This window comes from Silurus aristotelis (genome assembly GCF_946808225.1).
Source record: "Silurus aristotelis genome assembly, chromosome: 18".
NCBI classification, from domain to species: domain Eukaryota; kingdom Metazoa; phylum Chordata; class Actinopteri; order Siluriformes; family Siluridae; genus Silurus; species Silurus aristotelis.
Genome location: NC_139591.1, coordinates 20,393,696 through 20,407,303, shown reverse-complemented (window position 1 = coordinate 20,407,303; position 13,608 = coordinate 20,393,696). Strand labels below are relative to the sequence as shown.

The window sequence follows — 13,608 nt, the reverse complement described above, 5'->3', positions numbered from 1 at the left end:
ATCTGCATCCGTTTGGCGCTCATCCATCACACACGTCAGGTTTTTTTTCTCCAGAAGAGATCGGACACGACACGAATATGACAATCGGATTTTATTAAAGCAGGCAGTACAGGGCGGTGCAACACACAGTACAGCGTTCATTCAAATCACAACAATCGTTCACGCCACTTTCCGTCTGTAACACAGATAAATGCAAAACCTTTCCTGGAATTTTCATAACACATTCCATCCATTAGTTCGATATTATCACAAAATGGTATCAGAAGAAAGCCTCAAGAATGTCTTTGTTTTTTTTCAGATAATGATCCTTTGTACATCGCTTTACCACGTGGGCCATTCGGAGACAGCTGATAGCAAATAAGGGACAACTTTTAAATAATCGTATGGAGTAAAAAAATAAATTAAATAAAGACAACCGTGTCTTTCATGACACTCGCAGAACAACCTGCTAACAAGACAGAACCCGCAAACGAACACATGCCTACCAAAGAGTACACTCCAGTGTATATTTACATCATATATGTTTTAGCACATCTACTGAAGATAATTTAAAATGTGCATAAGAGTGGTTTAATTACTGTATTATTGTACGATTATGATAATAAAAACAAAAAAAAAAGGAAATAAGTTACACAATGGCTGAATCAGTGTAGTGGAATACAGTGTGATGTTCTTACTCTACTGTTGCTCTACGGTCTTTTCGCTTATTATTATTATTATTATTATTATTATTATTATTATTATTATTATTATTATTATGTGCTGAAGGTAGGACTGATTTCAAAGTGACACCAACTGAACGACCCATGGATCAGTTAACATTGACACAGCCGGGAGGATAATCTGCAACAAACAAACACAAATGACATTTAATACTCATTGATACTCATAACAATAAACTATAATAATGTTGATATCTACAGTTAAAATTTTTTTTCTTGGTTTAATCAAGCATATTTCTGCCAGTTCAGCATTTTGCAAACTGTCTACATCCTTATACATTCTCCTGAACCAGTTATTCAGTATATTCCGTTTCTCACATTTATTTGTCTACAGTAGACATATGTGTTTCTTCTCCAAACTGTTACAACCAATCTGGAAGCACACAATTGTATTCGACGTCTTTAGATGCGGTAAAATAAAATTTGGTGTTCACTTGAACTTGGAAACCCTAACGTGTTACAGCGTGACAATACCGCTGTGCACAAAGCAAGCTCCATGAAAATCTGCTTTACATGCTTTGGAGAGGAAGATCATGAGTGGTCTGCTATAGAGCTCCGATCTCATCCCTAGTGAACACCTTCAGGATGAACTGGAACACTGATTTCACCCCGGGTCCTCCTCACCTACATCAGTACCTGCCTTTACTAACACCCTTGTGTCTGATTGAGCACAAACCTGCACAAGAACAATTCAAAATCTGGTGAAACATCTTCCCAGAAGAGTGGAAGAAAATATGAGCAAATTGGGACTAAGTGTAGATAGCGATGCGTCTACATATTGGAAAATTTTTATTTTTAAATGATTAAACTCATAGTTCTGCATTCTATGTGGCTAAATGATGCTAAGCTATGGCCTAGCCATAGGTACTCAGTACTCATAGTACTCAGAGTACCTCAGAGAATCTCATAGAGGGTGTAGAATTCTCTTGCATTACATTGTTGCTTGTGGCCGCATACTATAAACTCATTTGTTAGCATATAAACTTAGCTAGCTAAACATGTCCATTACATACAACTCCTCAGTAAGAACCCAGTGTTAGCTAGCTTGTTTTATAATTCAATTGTGTAAATTAGCTTGTTTTATAGTTATCTGTGTGGTATCTGGATGTCTGGCTTCTATTATGATTGTGTTAAAAAGCTTATTTTACAATTATCGAGTGTTCACTAGCTTCTTATATGATTATCTGGGTGTTAACTAGCTTCTTTTACGATTATTAAATGTTAGCTAGCTACCTTTTAGGATTAATCCAGAGTTAACTGGCTCATTTTATGATTGTGTTAACTAGCTTCTTTTTACGATGATCCGATGTTAACTAGTTTCTTTCATGAATTTTTTTTCATGGTCAATAACTTGGTGATTATCCGGTGTTAATTAGCTTTTTTTCTTTTTTATGATTATCCGGTTCTAAATAATTTATTTTACGATTATCCGATGTTAGCTTGCTGCGATGATTTGCGTTAATCTACAAATGAGCCTGAGGACTTTTGAGACGATTGTGGAATGGTTTAGTCGTGTAGCTTGCACTTTGCTAACTGGTTATTTCCATTGCATTAGCATTAAGTGAGACATTCGGCTTACCTTGTGCATTGTTAATATCGAATTACACTGTATCCTGACTCATCTATAGTCGAATACACCACATCACCTAGGAAAAATATCAAAATTATGCTTTAATTAAAAGATTTAAACATGATCCAGCATTTAATCAGAAAATACAAACGTGTGTATTTTTCAAACCTCCTGAGGTGGGCAATGGAGGTGCAGCTCCTCTCCTGAAGCAGAAAACAACACATTCCGGTTGTTTACTTATTGTTCAGATTATAGGTAAATAGGAACGCAGCTTAACAACAGGAGGTGACGCCGACTCACCTGGTAACGGACGGCGGCTGTCTGTTCGGCAACGATCTCTGATTGCTGTAGAAATTTTCGTATGGTACGGGAGCTGTGGACCAATCAGATCAGAGGGGAGATTGGATGATCAAGTTTGAACTCCGCTCATGCTCACCAAATCCTTGGGCAGAATTGTGTGTGAGGGCATTGTGTGTGTGTGTGTGTGTGTGTGTGAATCACCTGGAGGTTTGTCTCCAGTCCTCCTCAAGTTGATAAAGTGCTCAATGTCTTCTTGAATGTCACACTGCTCCAGAGACTTCCTTACTTCCTCATAGAGCTGCACACACACATACACACACACCAAAGAAACATATTCAGAATCGTATATACAATAGGTATATCACAAAAGCAGACTATATTATTATATCATACAGTGTGTAGTGCACTACGTTGCATATGGATGTTTGTGAAACAGTAACATGTGGAATGAGTCACTAGTGTTTCGCAAAACCTCAGGGCGTTAGAACAACCTTCACAGGGATGACTCTTTGTTTTAACAAGAGTTTCCTTAACCTTTTTTGCTCATAGACTTTAAAGAAAAGTTTTGTAGAGTGTGCAAGACACGACCTGGTCGGCTGAACCAACATGTCTGCACTGCTACATTTACTGTTTACACACGTTTCATAATTTCACTGTACTTTGTCTATTCATGCCTAATGTTACTCACAGATTAATTGCCCTGGGGGGCATTTATTTCCTTTGAATTTCACTCCAGTAAAATGTCAGTACATATCAGTGTTATTCTGACATATGATGAAACATTTCTATCCTAAAGAGAGCGACCACTTGACTACGCCTTCCGACCACCGTCATGAAAAACCACCAACTATGTAAATATCTCTGCAAGAACGGTGCTCATCAATTCAGTTCCATTCCTGAGACTTGCAAAATGTGTTCCAAGGTGCATTGAGGCTCTAAAAACTCTCTGTGGCTCAAACCTTTTAACACACTTTATGTCCTTCAGCTGCATTGCTGTTTTTTTGCTTTGTATTTCCTGTGTACTTGTTAGTGTAATAAACTGTTTTATATTAAGTTTTATGATGATGATGACTTGTTTTATATTTAGGAAAAAAGGCCTCCTTCAGGGGGACTGACTGGAAAGAAAGTACAGATTGGCATCAAAGCTCTGACTTCCTTATAGTAGACTTTTTTTTAAGAGGACTTACTGTAAAAAAAAAAGCAGCAAGGCTACACTTTCTCAGAAGGGACTCACAGGCAGCATGGCTACATTTTCTCAATAGGGACTGACAGGCAGCAAAGCAAGGCTACACTTTCTCAGAAGGGACTGAAAGGCAGCAAGGCTACACTTTCTCAACAGGGACTGAAAGGCAGCAAGGCTACACTTTCTCAACAGGAACTGAAAGGCAGCAAGGCTACACTTTCTCAACAGGGACTGACAGGCAGCAAGGCTACAGTTTCTCAGAAGGGACTGAAAGGCAGCAAGGCTACACTTTCTCAACAGGGACTGACAGGCAGTAAGGCTACACTTTCTCAACAGGGACTGACATGCAGCAAGGCTACACTTTCTCAACAGGGACTGAAAGGCAGCAAGGCTACACTTTCTCAACAGGGACTGACAGGCAGCAAGGCTACAGTTTCTCAGAAGGGACTGACAGGCAGCAAGGCTACAGTTTCTCAACAGGGACTGACAGGCAGCAAAGCAAGGCTACACTTTCTTAACAGGTACTGAAACAAGGCAAGGATACACTTTCTCAGAAGGGACTGACAGGCAACAAGGCTACAGGTTTTTTTTTTACAGGTATTGAAGAAAAAACAATGCTGCATCAGCAACTGATGTGCACCAAGGCCACACCATTATAGGAATTGACAAAAATCACAGCCTTGCGTTCTTTACAGGATCGAAGAGGCAATGCCTGTGTGGCATCACAGCTATGTCTCCTTTACAAAGGACTTACTTGCAACAAGACCACACCTCATTTGTATTCTTACTAGTACCAAAGTTAAACTTGCACCAAGAGCAAACCTCCATCTCTAGAACTAACAGGCACTAAAACAATGCCATCTTAATGAAGAGTGGGATTAAAGACCACCTTATTTAAAGGGCATTGAATAGAATCAGAGCCATACTTTCTTTATAGGGACAATCAATGATGCCAGCATCGCTGTATATGTTTATCTCTCATCATTTTAAAGTAAAAGTGTGGAAAAAATGAAAGAACTATGCATTAAAGTCACTTTGTATACAAGTATAGAAAGATAATATAAAGTAATAAACTTTTAGATCTATTTATTCTAATCACTAAATGGATTTCTGCCCACAACACACTGTATTGAATTGTAAATATTTAGAAGGGTGAGAGGTTGATGCACATAATTGAACAGCTTTTTTAGCATTTAAAAAGTGTGTGTGGCATCTGCATCACATTCTTGCACTGTCAGGAAACCTAAAGGCCTACATACTGTCAGATCAATTGTCAGCGTGTACTACAAAGCGCACAGGATGTTGAGACATTTCCTGTGTTTGGAAGTTTTGTGTTGCCTTTGCAAACCACTGCCCCATTCTGTAAACAAGCACTTAAAGACTCGTGCAAGTGTAACAATTGACTCAATGACTGACAGAGGAGATTGGACGAAGGTCTTCATCACCCAAAAAAGTAGCGAGGGGTTCTACTTTTGCTCTGACGTATCAGGGCAACTTGCTGTTAGTTGGGTTCCTAATAATAACCCGCAAATTACCGGGGGCCACAGATTTTGTTGACCTTTCTGAGGACAAACACCTTGATGTGGGTTGGGGGGCATTTTTCTATAATTGTTAATGCATTGATTCATCTGTCTACTAAGAAACCTATAGTGTTAACCAAAGACGGAAAACAAAAGATAAGTGAAAAATCTTCCATTCACCACCTTTAAGAGAGTTTTCGAGAGCTTTTCCGTTGTGTATATTTTAACCTTTAGCACAAAATAGTAAACTTCAAAACATTTCCAATAAATGCTAAAGAAAATAGATGGGCAAAAATATTGAAAAAGTGTGGGTGTTTACAAAGCAATGATTCAGTCATCTCCAGAGCACCATTTTTCCTATTTTGGTGGCGTGTCAAGAAGCTATAATTTTTGCCAGCCCGTTCGATAACCAAAAATACATGGTGGTTGGGAAACGGGACATTTGAGACCTAGAAGTTGGCAAACCAGGGAGGTCGGCAATTGTTTGTAACCAGCGTGAACTCGTTTAGAACCCTTCCCATCAGTTATAATGGAGCGGTGGAGTGGTGCACAATGAGCGTTCGTTGTGATATAAGAATGGTGCTCGTGGGAGTGCTGCGCACAGGGGATTTCGGTGTCATGACATCATTAGGACGTCATGATTATGCCCTGTCTGCGTGGGTACAAAATCTTTGGAAAAAACCCTGTCGGCTCAACACATCGATGATGCGATGCAAGACATGATGACAGCTCGAACAGCCTTGATGTTCTCTGGTGTGTGGCCTGTTCAACACCACCTGGGGACGTCTTTTATAAGGCTGAACCCTGGTTCATCAAAATTAGCATACGGGACACGATCATGTCCTAACTGGGACGCCAAAATTCCTTTGTGCAGAACTCACACTATCAGCATTCTTATAAAAGGTTTTACAGTGAACTCTCATTGCGCACCACTCCCCTGCTTCATTATAACTAATGGTAAGGGGTTCAAAACGAGCTCGCACCAGTCCCAAACAATTGCCGATGCCTCAGAATCATACAGTAACTCACTACAATAAAAGCAAATGCTTAGTATTACATACATATGGTATTGCATATATATCACTTTGCTATCTTGCTATTTCAAAATAAAGGAAAGCATGTGACTGATGAATTCCTGTTGATAGAAATACTAAAACCCGGCAGCTCTGAGCTGCTTGTATAAAGAGCAGGGGCACATGCCAGAAATTTTCTAATAATTTTATGAGGTGATTGTTGAAAGCATTTGATATTTTTGGGCCAATAAATGAACTCATACAAAATTGTGACCAAACAGATACAGCAATTCACTGCACATTACTGAAAATATGATGCACAGTTATAATGAGTGTTAATGTATAGTGTTACCTCATCGCTGGTCACACACTGCTGCGAGAGGTGGTTCAGGTGAGTCCACACGATGTTCCGTAACACACAGATCCTTTCCACTTCTTGTTTCTCGAATATCTGAACACAAATACAGAAGAATTGAATCGGAAAACACTATAACATTTTTAAATATAATTATTCAGAGGATGTTAATGGTCTAGAACAGCAGCTCTGAACGTAGTTCCAGCTGTACTTCAAGGAATATCTTTATATTTATGTGCTCATTTGAATACTTCATTCTATATGCGTTTCTATCCCAGTAACCTGTTAACTTGACGACCAAAAGAGTCATTTTAGCCATTCTCCCACCAAATATAATTTACCTGAAGCCACAAAACATATTTGACCTTTAAATAAATATAAAACAATTTGTTGTTTTATGCAGACGTAAGTTAGTTGCCTGGTTGCACCACTAGTTGGCACTTTAGTTGTGATTTCTATTCTATTTGGATGTTAGCAATTTATGCCTTTTTGTCCCTGGTAAAACGTGGGAGTATTGCCTGGCTGTGAAAGAGTGGCGTTGAATGAATGGTTCTTTCATATATTCTTCGTCTGTGAACGTCTTTCCGGGTTTTATTATCTCCCGAGCTGCCGCAAAACTAGCAACTGTTGAGTCTGCACTAACAAGCTAATTTATTTATTTTTTACGTAGAAAAAGATAGTCAACAGAAGCTGGTAAGATGACTGTTTATAGCTGCTGTAGTATAAGTGCTAACAGGAACTTGCTTTCCTGGTGTGTATTGAATGTATAATACCGATTTCGTGATCAAGTATGCGGTGATCTATATATTTTTGGATATAATTTTTTTTTTTTTATAGTTAAAATATCACTAGATTTGCTTATTGATTTTCAGTTATTATTACAGATTGGTAGAAAATGTCTGTTTATTTTGATTGCATAAATGAATTCAAACACATTTTCAAACACTGATTTGTAACTGTGCCAATTGTTGACAGGTTGTTTGGAAACCTCTATATCATGATGCATATTGTGTACGGCAGAAAGAAATAGTATTTTGTTTCATCACCATCTACTATGAATGGGTAAAAATAACAATACAATCAGTCTTTCTTTAATATTTAAAAACTCTACTTACTGACAAAGTGCTGCGGCATAAAAAGATTAGAACACGGCAGGAAAAGAATCAAATTTAAGGTGGTAACAGTTGCTCGGTTTCATGCCACAACTACACACCACGCTGAACTGTATGTGTATGTGTGTGTGCGTGTGTATGTGTGTGTGTGTGTGTGTCTGTATAAGTGTGTTTCTCACCTCACATGCTTTAACATGCTCATTCAGCCACTCATCTTGCATCTTTCCCAACACAAGTATGTTCTGGTTGTAAACTCTGTCTGCATGAAACACACCGAAGATTAAACTCTATTATATGTATATATATATATATATATATATATATATATATATATATATATATATATATATATATATATATATATATATATATATACACATATACACATAAATATAACAGTGAAAAAAGTATATTGTTTGGGGGTGAGGGTGGGACATTTATATCTTGATTTTCTACCAAACTTTGGATAGATTTTACAGCAATTCAGTATTGTTCTCCTAACTGATAACCTTTTTTCTATCCTCTTTAAAACAATCCTGATGAGCATAGTCCATTCCATAATGGTTCTGCCCTGACCCTGGGGCATGAGAGTTCACTAAATAGTTTCATGAGGCTGAAAATAATGTGAATCAGTTGTCTTTAAAATTACCGGATCTGGAAATAAATGTGAAGGATCATCCAGCAAAAGTGCTCTCCAGCACCACCAGCACCACTAATACCACCACAACCTCCACCACCATCATACCAACTAAGAGGACATTTCTCAAAGAGTTCATTAATCTAGTACAGTTCTGGAAACTGGAAAAATCAAAGGCTACTAAAGCTGTTCTTGTGGCTTGTGGTGTCCATATGACTTTTTTCCCTTCAGTTAGTCACCAGTATGCATGTAGATACTCAAAGGTTTTATAATAATCACTCGTTAGAAATGAGGTGAGAAGAAAGGCATCTCAGAAAGATGAACAGCCAACCCTGAGGTGGACAGGCTACAATTTCAGAGGTACACATTGGGTTTTATTCCTGTCAGCCAAGAATGGGAATCTGATGCTATCATGGGCACAGACTGAACACAAAACTGGATAGCTAAAGATTATAAACAAAGCATTGCCTGCCTCTAAAATGCTCTTCAGCTTAAAGTCATTCAATAAGCCCGTAGGTCTTACTACAAAAAGTGGCAGTGAACATATTTATATTTATATAAATATGAGACAAAGCTAGACAAAGAGCTACCTGTACTGCAGAGGATACGTTTATTAAAATTATTAGCCTCAGAAACCACCGATTGATTTAAAGTCTTCTTGAAGTTCAAGTAGCAGACATATTTCCACATCTACTGTTCAGAGGAGACTGCGTGAGTCAGGCCTTCATGGTTGAAATGTGGCAAAGAAACCATTATTCTGGAGAACAAGAAGCAGAAGAGACTTGCTTGGGGTAAGAAACACAAGGAAAAGAAAATTAGATCAGTGGAAAAGTATCTACTGGTTTGATGATTCAAATTTTAGATTCTGGGTTCTAACCACCATGTCTTTGTTAGATGTACACAGTGTAAACAGATGTTTCTGGAATGTGTGGTTCCCACTGTGAAGCAAGAAGGAGGAGGTGTGATGGTGTGGTGTTGCATTACTGGCGACACTGTTGGTGATTTAGTCAAATTTGAGGACAACCAGCATGGCTACCACAGCATTTTGCAGCGACATGCCATTCTATCTAGTTTGCACTTAGTGATACCATACTTTATTTTTTATAACCCAACAAAGACCCCAAACACACCTTCAGGTTATTAAAGAGCTACTGGTTTAGAAGGGAGCCTGATGGAGTGCTACATTAGATGACCTCCATAATCTAAATCCTTTTGAGGTGGTTTAGGATGAGGTGCAACAAAGAGTGAAGGAAAAGCAGTCAACAAGATCTCAACACCCATCAACATCCTCAAAATTGTTGGAAAACCGTTCCATGTGATGACCTTATGAGAATTCATAGATTGAATGTATTCAGTATTAATGTACAATGTTGATAAGAATAAACCAGTGAAGGAGTGTGAATGTGTGTGAAGTGTTAAATAACCCAGAATATGTTTTATAGCTACATTTGGTTATACATGGCATTCTTCAGATTCATGAGGTAGTCACATGGAATGGGTTTTATTTTAGACGTGTATATATATATGCCAAAAGTATTGGGTCACCTGACCTTTCCTGCTGTAATAAAATTCACCATTCACTTGAACTTGTAAACCCAAAACCTGTTCCAGCATGGCGATGCCCCTGTGCACAAAGTGAGCTCCTTGAAGATCTGGTTTACATGCTTTGGAGGGGAAGATCTTGAGTGTTCTGCTATAGAGCTCTGATCTCATCCCTACTGAACACCTTTGGGATGAATTTGAACGCTGACTGCACCCCAGGTCTCCTCACCTACATCAGTACCTGCCTTTTATAATACCCATGTGGATGATGAGCACAAATATCCATAACACACTCCAAAATTTGGTATAACATTTTCCCAGAAGAGTGGAGGGAATTATAAGAGCAACCTGGGACTAAATGTGGAATGCAATGCTCAAAAATCACAGGTACTTATGACCAGGTGACCCAAAACATTTGGCAATAAAGTGTTTGTGTGTGTGTATATATATAGATATATATGTATATTTCCATACACAAACAGGAAATGTGCATGTGCTTATTTTGCAGTGCTGTAAATGAATTGCAAATGAGCTCACCTGCTTCTTCTGCTGCCAGTTTGGCTTGCTGAGCTTTGGCATAAAGCTGGTGGGAAAAAAGGAAGAAGGAAATAAACAAAGTGAGAAAAAAAGTGTGTGTGTGTGTGTGTGTGTGTGGGAGAGAGGGAAAGCAAAAGAATAACATCAAGCCTCAGCATGCACTTCTCTTCACACACACTCATCTTTTCCTGTGAGTCAAAACATTTTAAATACTTCTGCAGTACTGCTCAATTCCTTCAGTCTCTCATTCCCCTTCTCCCATAGAGCTTAAACGCTACAACTCCAGAATTAGAAATGAAAGTCAGTCGATATACGAGGCCATGATCGTTTATTTAATAGTCAATTTATAAATAAATGAATGACATGGCAGGGAGAAACAAAACAAATTCCACAAAATTTACAGAGCAATTACAGAAAGCCTATAAGTTTTTTTCTTTTTTTTTCTCTTTTATGATGTCCAGGTCCCAGCCAAATACACCATATTACGATATATTGTCAACTTTTATCTCTAAGGCAGCTCCAACTCTTTAAAAGGTCTGGAGATTTTTTTCTTTCGGAGAAAAATCTTTAAAAATATGGGCAGTGCACGAACCACAAAGTCGAGTAAAAGTAGAGATGCACTCGGTAAAATGTGACTCCAGTGAAAGTAAAATTGTCCCTTGACACGTTCACTTGAGTAAAATTACTAAAGTATTTGCCAAAGTATCCAAAGTACTATGATTTATTATAACTATAAAACTTTCTTTCGGCTTCTCCCATTAGGGGTCTCCACAGCGGATCATCCGTTTTCATGATCCGCATGTTTGATTTGGCACATGTTTTTACGCTAATGCAACCCTGCCCATTTATCCAGGCTTGGGACCGGCACTAAGAGTGCACTAGCTTGTGCAACCCTAATGGCTGGGGTTGGTTCCCTGACCGGGGATCGAACCCGGGCCGCAGCGGTGAGAGCGCCGCAGCCTAGCCACTAGACCACCAGGGAACCCTTGAGTTATTATAACTATAATGTTCCTATTATCATTTTTGAGGTTAACAAGACTCATAATCAACTTAGTTTATGTGAATAGACTCAAATGTGACTCTCAGTAACACTGATCTATTATTAGAATGATATTAATGACTCAAACACTGATTGATTTCTATTCAAATGATCATTAACCCGAAACCTTCTTTAACTACTTAAAAAAAAAGAATCGTGTAAACGAGGCTGCGGGTGTTGTTTTGATTCTAGAGTTTCATCATCATTTATTCCTCTCTCAGTGTTCTGCTTGCTGTTGAACTGATGCTGAACTGTATGTTGATGATGAGTAGATACACTAAGCGGCGATCAAAACAAGTTTAAAATGGAGCGTTCTGCGCTCGACCCTGATTGGTGGATTGCCGTGTGTTTGACCAGTTGCGTTTTTATCCGCTTAAATAAAAAAGACTGATTTCGCAAAATGTAAGTAAAAAAATGAGATATTTGACTTTAAAATGGAGTGAAGTTAAAGTTAAAAGTCTCCCCAAATGGAAACACTTGAGTAAAACACAGATACACCTACAGCTCCTGTCAATTTGACCTTTTCTTGTTTCATATGCATTTCGATCGAACACTCTGAATGTGAATGCAATCATTATTATCCGTAATACACACGAGTCATTTTACACTGCATATACGAAAGCACCAAAACCAAAATGACAGATCTAGAAGCATAAAGAACAGGAAAACTAACTATGCCACACACACATATCCACCAAAACCTCAAATAGCCAACAATGACTTAAGTATGACTTATTATGATAAGCATTTTTAAAAATGAAAACTAAAAGCGAAGTGCAAAGACACACTGCACCCTCGTGCAATGACAGGAAGTTAAAGCCGAGTTTGGACTTTCTCATTGTGCGTTTCGACTCGAACGCATCCTTCAACCCGCACCACAACAACGCTCTTTCTCCATCCACTCCTCCCAGATGTGATCGTGAACTATTTTTGTATTTTTGTGCTGTTTATACTGATCTATACTGATTTTCTAACAAGGTGATTAATTTTGATCAAAACCTGCAATACCCACAGAGGTATTAAATGGCCAAGAAATGGAGCAGACATACTTTTATTTCAAACTCCAAACACTGCTAAATATTTTAAACAGAAATGATAATAAACAATTTGATTCTACAATTTCTGATTTATTGTAGGTTTAATTTTTTTATGTTTTTCCGAACAAGACACAACAATGGCACGTTTTTTTTTTTGTTTGTTTGTTTTTGTTTTTTTTAAGCACAATTAAATTATAAAAAAATAAAAAATAAATACCAGATTAATTATAGAGCTAAATAAAAATCATGCAAGATTTTGTAATATTACATTTCTTTTAGCTTTTCATTCCAACCACGGCAAACAAAAAACAAAAGCCGCACACCAAAATATTGATATTGTAAAAAAAAAAAAAAGAAAGAAAATTTTCATCATAACATTATTTTAAATAAAATACTCTATAAAATGAATTTATCCGCAAATATAAACTGCATTGCTGCAAAGGAATTACACACTATGTGCCCGAAAGTATTGGGACACTTGCACACTGAAATCGACGTTCATATTAAAATGAAATAAATAAAAAACGTAACCCAAACGCAGGATTCATGACAAAAAGCATACCCATCAATTTAGCTACATATGCTCCTGTGAGACCACTGATACCACCATCCTGATGCCCTACTTCTGAGATATCATCTATTGGTTACCACTCCCTGCTAAAGATGGTTTCACATGAACAGCCTAAAAATCCATTGTAACCCAGAGCCTTAACCACTGAACCACCACTTCCTATTTGGAGATTTGCACTCAAGTGTCTATCAGTTGATCAGCAGTTGATAACCTCAAAAATAATGAAACTATAATGAATGGATATTCAGTGTCTCCCAGAAGAGCATTGATTCCCTTTAAAATCTGGTTTTAAGGTTTGTTCCTTAGACCATCTCAGGGAGTTTTTTCCCCTTCGACACCATCACTTCTGACTACAGTAACCCTAGATACATTGATATTCGCAATCTATTTATATCTGAAAATCTGCTTTCATTATCAAAAGCGCTATACAATAAAACGTCAAATCAAATTTTAAATAAAGTCAATTTGAA

The 13,608-nt window shown here is 37.8% G+C and overlaps 1 protein-coding gene and 1 long non-coding RNA gene across 5 annotated transcripts in view; both read right to left on the bottom strand.

The window, feature by feature from the left end:
* Positions 1-283: 283 nt before the first annotated feature.
* The window catches only part of pstpip2 (proline-serine-threonine phosphatase interacting protein 2), a 37,977-nt gene continuing 24,652 nt past the window's right edge, over positions 284-13,608 (bottom strand). Inside the window, exons 8-16 of one of the 4 annotated variants that reach the window (XR_014537877.1) lie at positions 10,492-10,537; positions 7,955-8,034; positions 6,661-6,759; positions 2,794-2,890; positions 2,593-2,665; positions 2,461-2,495; positions 2,302-2,368; positions 760-843; positions 284-726 (exon numbers count right to left, since the gene is read on the bottom strand). Coding sequence is in view for 1 of the 4 variants with exons in the window: in XM_083568838.1 (XP_083424964.1) it covers positions 2,313-2,368; positions 2,461-2,495; positions 2,593-2,665; positions 2,794-2,890; positions 6,661-6,759; positions 7,955-8,034; positions 10,492-10,537 (486 nt within the window). In the remaining 3 variants the exon portion in view is untranslated. Of the gene's footprint in view, positions 844-2,301; positions 2,369-2,460; positions 2,496-2,592; positions 2,666-2,793; positions 2,891-6,660; positions 6,760-7,954; positions 8,035-10,491; positions 10,538-13,608 lie in introns of all 4 variants that reach the window. The other 3 variants (XR_014537878.1, XR_014537879.1, XM_083568838.1) reach the window with 3 other exon arrangements.
* LOC310741254 overlaps positions 13,137-13,608 on the bottom strand; it is a 1,471-nt gene continuing 999 nt past the window's right edge. The window contains exon 2 of the long non-coding RNA XR_014537910.1: positions 13,137-13,608. This exon is cut by the window's right edge and continues 564 nt beyond it. This is a non-coding gene — a long non-coding RNA (uncharacterized lncRNA).